The 8,645-nt window shown below is 43.9% G+C and overlaps 1 protein-coding gene across 1 annotated transcript in view; it reads left to right on the forward strand.

Moving 5' to 3' along the window:
• Positions 1-8,539, forward strand: part of ENPEP (glutamyl aminopeptidase) — a 94,752-nt gene extending 86,213 nt beyond the window's left edge. The window contains exons 19-20 of the mRNA XM_019521974.1: positions 5,884-5,962; positions 6,242-8,539. Coding sequence (XP_019377519.1) covers positions 5,884-5,962; positions 6,242-6,379 — 217 coding nt within the window. The 3' untranslated portion in view covers positions 6,380-8,539. The remainder of the gene's footprint in view (positions 1-5,883; positions 5,963-6,241) is intronic.
• Positions 8,540-8,645: the final 106 nt, after the last annotated feature.

Genomic DNA, 8,645 nt, shown 5'->3' on the forward strand with positions numbered 1-8,645 from the left:
GGGCCACCTGCATGATCAGGGGGCAGCAGGGCAGGCCCTACGAGGAGAGGCTACGGGACCTGAACCTGTTCAGCCTCCACAAGAGAAGGCTGAGGGGGGATCTAGTGGCCTGTTACAAACTAGTCAGGGGGGATCAGCAGGCACTGGGGAAGTCCCTGTTCCCCCGAGCATGCCAGGAGTGACCAGGAATAACAGTCACAAGCTGGTAGAGGGTAGATTTAGGCTAGATATCAGGAGGCACTACCTCACAGTCAGGGCGGCTAGGATCTGGAACCAACTTCCAAGAGAAGTGGTGCTGGCTCCTACCCTGGGGGTCTTTAAGAGAAGGTTAGATGAACACCTTGCTGGGGTTGTTTGACCCCAGTAATCTTTCCTGCCATAGCAGGGGGTCGGACTAGATGATCTACTCAGGTCCCTTCTGACCCTAGAAACTATGAAACTATGAAACCTAGAGTCATCAAAGGTTTAGGTTATAGCCATATTGGTCTAAGGACATAGAGAGACAAGGTTCTTTGGGTGAATCTGAAATCTTTTATTAGACCAACTTAAATAGTTGGACATTTTTTTCTCAGCAAGCTTTTAGGTTTAAAAACCCTTTGTCAGGCTGAGGAAGTACCTGCAGTTGGTGTGTGCTCTTCCTGGATGGAAACAAGTCATCAATTCCTAGAGTCATCAATGCATTTCTGTCTCAGTGAGATGAATCTTGCAACTTCTCTGGGCTTTTAACTTTTCATAGAAGCAAGTGGCTCTAAAAGCCAATATCTTTTCATGATAAGATACTTGTTCTGAATATTTCAGCCTACAACAAGCTACTATCAAATAAAAAATCTTAAACTAATGGTCTAACCTACAAAGTCTTAGTCTAGTGCATATAATGGGTTGTCCCTGTGTTGTTTATATTTTGCTTAGACTAAATAACCAAATCAAACAGCTTTTGGAGAGTAAAAGCTGGGACATAGTCCCAGCCATCCCACAGACCTCAGAAACCATGAGTACTGTCATCTAAGGGCTTTTTCTGACAGGAATCTTAGCATGCATTTTATCTGAGACTTAGTAAGCATTACCATGCCATATGAAAAGTTGGACTGTGTTCGGAGTAGTTGCCCAGTAATGCTCGCTAAGATCTCCAGCCAGTCTAGATAGGGCTGGAGCTGACTGTGACCCCTTCCCCACCACTGACTCCAGCACCAGGCACCACAGCACCAGGACCCATGAGGATGTGCATCCTCCCCACTACATGTCCAGCACTGCTCAGCTCATAAGTCCCTGTCCCTGGCTTGCGGGGATGATTCAGCAAAAGTCTTAACTTTGCTAAGATATGATCATGCTTGGCACATATTTTACTGCTTGAACACAGGGGGCGCATCCAGACCTGCATGGACATTTAGTTCCCCAGGGACAACTAGCAATGGAGCACCTTGCGCCACAGCTGCTTGTCTTTGGGGAACGCCCAAGCCAAGCACACTTTGGCATGTGGCAAGTTACCTCGGGGCAGTGGGGGAGGCTGGGGCCAGCACTGTGCTGATCCCAGAAGCTTTAGCTGGGGCTGTGGGGGCTTCCCAGGGGTGCAGCCACAGCAATTCTGCTCTACAGAGCCTGGCTGGCAGTGGAGCATGGCTCCAGGCGGCCCAGCTCCACTTTCAGCAGCGCTTGCTGCCTGAGCGTGCGCCATGCTGGGTTTTTTTCCATGTTTTTTTTTTTACCCCTGGATATCCCTTGCAGTGTAAACAACACTAGACTGTGTGATATGTGGCACTGCAAATTTGTTTGTGGTGCCACATACTGCATGACAACTCTCATCTGGACGCACCCATGGATGCTTGCATTTTAAGTGCAGTTAATGTGTCCTAAATATAACATACAACATGGCCTTAACCCTGCCTTTTGTTCTGGTTAGTGTAGCTGCCTTAGTGCAGCACTGGAGACAGGCCACTTAGTTTGCTGAGAGGTAGAGCTAATGAGAGCAGGCACAGCTGTTCAGCAACACAGCTATATGGCTTCCTGCTCAGAAAGTAACCTACAGCTATCTCCTGAACTGGAAACCATATCATAGCATTCATGTGGCCCTGTGCTCAGACTCATTATTTCTACTTCCCAGCAATGCTAGTTAGTTTATATGGCTGCAGAGCTAATTTTCTCGGGTGCAACAACAGGCAAACATGGCTCTGCTTTTTCCAGGTCAGGAGACAGAAGAGATAACAGGGTGTGTTATCCTCCTCTCCAGCTGCAGCAGGATGCTGCCTGGTCCTACAGGGACCATTTTGTGGCAGAGGGGATCAGTAACCCCAGGGTTCATCTTTCAAATTTGGGACACAGCCTTGGAGTTTAAACCTGTCCCAGAAACTTCAAGATGGTTGGTCACTTTATCCGAGATGCTGAGTGCTCAGTTTGGCACAGCCTGCACAGTTCTCAACCTTTCAGAAAAAGGTCCTTATTGAAAAATCCCTGAAGGATTCTAAGGGCCTCATAAGCCCTGCCACACCATTTAAGCTGTCCCAGGACAGCTGTGTGAGTCGCCACCAGTGGAAGAGCTTCACATAAATCATAGAATCATAGAAAATTAGGGTTAGGGACCTCAGGAGGTCATCTAGTCCAACCCCCAGCTCGAAGCAGGACCATCCTTACCTAGATCATTCCAGCCAGGGATTTGTCAATCCAGGTCTTTAAAACCTCCAAGGATGGAGATTCTACCACCTCCAGTGATTAAGCACTTTCTCCAGTGCTTAACCACTACATAAACCCAGTTCCTTCAGCCTTTCCTCATAAGTCATGTACCCCAGCCCCCAAACCATTTTTGTTGCTCTCTGCTGGACTCTCTCCAACTTGTCCACATCCTTTCTATAGTGGGGGTGGCCCAAATTGGACACTGTACTCCAGATGTGCCCTCATCAGTGCAGAATAGAGCAGAATAATTACTTCCTTTGATCTGCTGGCAGTGCTGTTACCAATGTAGCCCAATATTCTGTTAGCCTTCTTGGCAACAAGGGCACACTGCTGACTCATATCCATCTTATGGTCCACTGTAACCCCCCAGGTGCTTTTCTGCAGAGCTGATGCTTAGCCAATCAGTCCCCAGGCTGTAGCTGTGCATGGGATTCTTCCATCCTAAGTGCAGGACTTCGTACATGTCCTTGTTGAACCTCATGAAGCTTCTTTTGGCCCAATTCTTCAATTTGTCTAGGTCACTCTGAATTGTAGTCCTACACTCTGGTGTATCTACTACACCCCCCCAGCTTGGTGTCATCCACAAACTTGCTGAGGGTGCAATCCATCCCATCTTCCAGATCATTAATAAAGATATTGAAAAAAACTTGTCCCAGGACCAAACCCTGGGGTACTCCACTTGATACCGGCTGCCAACTAGCCATTGAACCATTGATCCATTGAGCCTGACAATCCAGCCAGTTTTCTATCCATCTTACAGTTCATCATTCAACCCATACTTCCACAGCTTGCTTACAAGAATGCTGTGGGAGGCATTATTAAAAGCCTTGCTAAAGTCAAGGTATATTATGTCCACTGCTTTCCCCACATCCACAAAGCCAGTTATCTGGTTGGTCAGGCATGACTTGCCCTTGGTGAATCAATGCTGACTGTTCCCAATCACCTTCTTATCATAGAAAATTTGGGTTGGAAGGGATCCCAGGAGGTCATCTAGTCCAACTTCCTGCTCAAAGCAGGACCATCCCCAACTACATCATCCCAGCTAAAGCTTTGTCCAGCTGGGTCTTAAAAACCTCCATGGATGGAAATACAACTTCTCTGTGTAACCTGTTCCAGTGTTTTACTACTCTCCTAGGGAGAACATTCTTCCTAATATCTAACCTAAATTTTCCTTGCTGCAGCTTGAGACCATTGCTCTTTGTTCTGTCATCTGCCACCTTTGGATGGCAGTCTAGCTCCATCCTTTTTTGAACCCACCGTCAGGTAGTTGAAGGCTGCTATTAAATTCTTTCTTAGTCTTTTCTTAAGACTAAATAAGCCCAGTTCCCTCAGCCTCTCCTCAAAAGTCATGTGCCCCAGCCCCTGAACCATTTTTGTTGCTCTCTGCTGGACTTTCTCCAATTTGTCCACATCCTATCTGTAGTGGTTGGCCTAAAACTGAACACAGTACTCAAGATGTGGCCTTGCCAGTGCTGAATAGAGGAGAATAATTACTTCCCTTTACCTACAGGCAACACACCTACCAATACAGCCTAGTATGCTGTTAGCCTTCTTGCAGCAACAGCACACTGGTGACTTATATTCAGCTTATTGTCCACTGTAACCCCCAGGTCCTTTTCTGCAGAGCTGCTGCCCAGTCAGGCAGTCCCCAGCCTGTACTGGTGCATGGGATTGTTCTGTCCTAAGTATAGGACTTTTGCACTTGTCCTTGTTGAATCTCATAAGATTCCTTTTACCCCAGTCCTCCAATTTGTCTAGGTCACTCTGAATCCTATCCTTACCCTCCAGTGTATCTACTGCTCCCCACAGCATGGTATCATCTGTCACTAGGTTGCCTCCCCTATTCAGTAAGGGACCCACACTTTCCCTGACCTTCCTCTTGTTGCTAATATATTTGTAGAAACCTTTCTTGTTACCTTTCACATCCCTTGCTAGCTACAACTCCAACTGGCCTAAAAAATGGGAGAAACACCTCAAACCAGTCAGCAAAAATAGAGTTGCAGTGGGAGGAAAATAATCTGCAAAGACTTTGTGTCCCAAATACTCATGAAAGTAATGGGAAAGAGCTGCATCTGCTATATCAACTCAGAGGCTTGAGCAGCAGCTACAATGGAAAATGTACTGTAGACCCATGTCCTAGTCTACACCAGCCAAATTTCCAAAAATTGCATCCACCCACAAAGGCCCCAGAGATGCAGATCTTTTGCAGGTTAATTGAAGGTCATCCTTAATGAACTGTGATGTTTGCCATGCTAGATGGGGAAATCACCAAAATAATCGTTCAGAAAGCATTTCACATTAATAAAAATACTCATTAAAAATCAACATATTTTATTGGGGGCTAGACTTGATGATCTTCCGAGGTCCCTTCCAGCCCTAAAGTCTATGAAATCTATGAAATCTATGAATACGGGAGATTGACAGAAAGTACATTATAGTGTTCTTGGATTTTGCTGTACTTTTCTCACAGTGCAAGCGTGTATAGCCAACAATATTGATAGGCATTTAAGAAACTCAGGTAGACCTGATGCTAATAAGGGGTTACTTTATCCCTAAATGATCCCTAACAGCCAGTGACAGAAGAAAATGGAAGCAAGCACCATAGAGTGGATGGAATGGGTGTGTGAACATTCGCTGCAGCAGTTGATCATCACTCTATGCTATTACAGAACTTTCTTTTTATTCACACTGTTACGCAATCAGGTTTGCAGATTTATTTCTCATTCCTTTTTCTGGTAACAATGAATTCAGCATCCAGCTTTCACCTATCTACTCACACTGACTCCTGAGATAAACTTTCAGTCCTGCTCTAGGAGTTGGACATTACAAAAAGAAATTGTGTGCAAAGTACACAAGGGCACAGAATCAAAGCAAACTTGCGAGTTTACAGTGGATCTCAAATGGTTTATAGTCTTAGTTTCACAAAGGCATATAAGCACATAAATGTTTTGTCATAGAGATTTCTGTTACAAGCTTGATTCCAAGGGGGAAGTAGGGCCTTGGAAATGTTCTTCAAATACAAGCGAGATCTTTCCAGGTGCAGATAAATTGCAGGGTAGTAAAAAAACCTTTGGTACTGTGATTTTACAAATATTTCTGGAAACGTCTAGAGAGTTGGGGTGACATGTATTTCATCTAATCAGTTAAACAGCTAAGTGCTCTCTGGAGTGTTTAAAGGAACCATCTTGCTCTTTTTTCAAATATATGTATTTTTTTCAGATACACTATCAATGATCGAAATCTTGGACGAATAGTATCAATAACACAGACCTTCAACACTGAATTTCAGCTTTGGCAGGTATGGACACAATATCTCTAACAATTTTAAGACACTAAACTGTAAGATATTCAAGGCAAGAAATTTGTCCTTTTAATTCTCAAAAATGCCTAACACACTTTAGACTACTACAGAATTATTCAAATGCTACCAGCTCAGATCTGAAGTCCTCTCTCAGGCAAAACTTCTCAGCCTTCAGGAGTGCAGGACTCAATCTTAGAAAATAGCATTTCCTTTACATAGCACACTTATTTGTTGCATATGATTTCATTTCCATTCTCTCTCTCCTTTCTTTTCCAGATGGAAAATTTCTTTGAGAAGTATCCTAATGCTGGAGCAGGAGCAGCACCCAGGAAGCAGGCCATTGAAACAGTGAAGAGCAATATTGAATGGCTAACACGAAACAAGAAAGAAATAGAAGCATGGCTAAAACCTTAATGCATTACTTCCAACTTGCAAACCCCCCCCCCCTTAAATTGTATGCACTGAGACCCAGGTCCTGAAAGCAATGAGAGTTAGGGTCTAGGACTTACTGTTTCTTAAGTAAAGGTGTTGTTACATGTTCAAATTCACACATGCTAACTCTAAGGAATGTTAGGTGATATTAAAACTAGCAAGTGTTATGAGCAGTTGCGCATTAAGGATTAATACCCTCTCTAACATGTACAGCTCTGACTTGCTGTTAGAGGACTGGCAAGCAAGGGTGTGGCTAGGGGCTACCAAGTCTGCCTTGTAGCTGCCCAGCTTTCCAGCAGCTCCATGCCCTCCCCTCCTCACAGCTCCTCATCAGCCTCCCATTCACCTACCCCTCCACTTTCTCCACTCATTTGTGGCCTGGCTCTCCCTGGCTCTGTCAATCTAAGGCAGTAGAGTTTCAGATGCTGTCTGTGGGGGTGGGTGGGAGCAGCGCACCCTGGGATACTGGAGTACCACAAATTGCCATTATTAGCCCCATGGAAGGGACTGGCATTACTGCAACATGAGCTGCCTAACACCAACTGGAGATAATCCTTGCCTACAGAAGTGTAACTTTGAGGTGTTCAGAGGGCACTTAGCTTGTCTTTTCCTGCCTTATTGAATGGACACTCCCATCTTAAGAGTACTTAGCATGTGCAAAAGGTAACATTTAACAACACCATAAAACACTGAGAAGTCGATTTTCAAACCACTCTTTGAATTGTGTGCAATTGCCAGATCACAACCTGCAAACACTTATGCACCTGAATAACTTTACCCATGTAAGTCCTTCCACTAAGATACACGATACTGCCTGTAGAAGTAAAGCTACTCAGTGATGTAAAAATTGGGCATTTCTTTGTCCAGCTGATTTCTTTGTCCAAGTGATGGCAAAATTGGGCATTTCTTTGTCCTGCTGATTTATATCCATCTAGACAAAGGCAGCCACATAAAAGTATTTAAGACACTCAGGGATCCTTTCAAAATGTACTTTTTAGGTTAATCATTCCAAAGAACAGCTAATTGAGCAGTAATTTGAACTTGTTTAAAAACCACTTTGTATATTTATATCTACAAAAAACCCCAAATGTTTAGGATTGAGCTTTGCACTCTTATTACTAAGAAATGCCAGTTACTCTTGTCTCTGGTACTGGTACTAAAGGGATTGACATTACTATTTTAACTGATTTTATTATTTGGCATTCTGTAAGTTTTATATTTTGGTGGCATTTGTATGATCTCTACACCCTGTCAAACAAAGAGCCTGTGACAGCAGGCACCGTAGACAAGTAAGGAGGCCTGTCACCTCTTCTTTCTTTGTGAAAACACAAGGGAACATGAAAGCTCGCCTACCAGTCTCTCTCAAAAGCAGATCAGTGGAGTGAGATTGAACCTCCTTTCTCTTTTTGCCCTGATATACCCCTAAGGGAGAATATTGCTGCAGAGGGATACTAAACTACCTAAGACTGAAATGAGCAGGGCTTTTATCAAACTGCCTGCCCTACAACTCCCTTAAACCACTGCAAGGAGGCCAGAGAGCAGCTTGGCTGACCTCAAGTGATTAACTGTGAAATAATAAACATTTTCCCCAACTTTCAAAAGTTAGAGAGTCAGGAATAGTGAAGCTCTATTCATTAGTACTCCCTTCTACACATTTCAGACTAAATCAACCTTAGTATGCTTGGATGGCTTCATGGGAGATCAGAGAATACTAGTGATCTAATCTATTGCTCTGTGAAAGGAAGTGTCAGCCAGCATTCTGCAAATAAACTTTTAAGGTTTTTTAACTTCCAGTGATTATAACTTGCTACCAACATTTGCTGCTATTCAGAAAAAGCACAAGGCAAGAAGCCAGGAGATTTCTTCAAAGCTTTTGCCTTTGAGTAGCTTCACAGTCTGAGATGGGTAGTGAAAGGGAAGCAAGTGGTATACAAAACCAAAACATGAATGATAGATTTTCACAGTGCAGGAGCTATTCAAAATGTACTTTTGTGTTTCCATTTAATGAGTTCTTGTCTGCTTGCCTACTTAACAGGACCAGTATGTATCACAGGTATCTTAGATCCAGTCAACTTGTCTTTGTGCTGTGAAAGACTTTGGGATTTAAATACAAACAAACACACTGTGGTTTCAGTGTTTTAAGACAGTGTTGTTGTCTTTTACCTTTAGCCCAGTGCACCATAGACTTCAGGAGGGCCAACTTTGTTGAGATGAGGAGATTAGTGGGAGAGGCACTGGGGGCCTTGAG

Source organism: Gavialis gangeticus, unplaced genomic scaffold, assembly GCF_001723915.1.
Source record: "Gavialis gangeticus isolate Ggan-Ray unplaced genomic scaffold, GavGan_comp1, whole genome shotgun sequence".
NCBI classification, from domain to species: domain Eukaryota; kingdom Metazoa; phylum Chordata; order Crocodylia; family Gavialidae; genus Gavialis; species Gavialis gangeticus.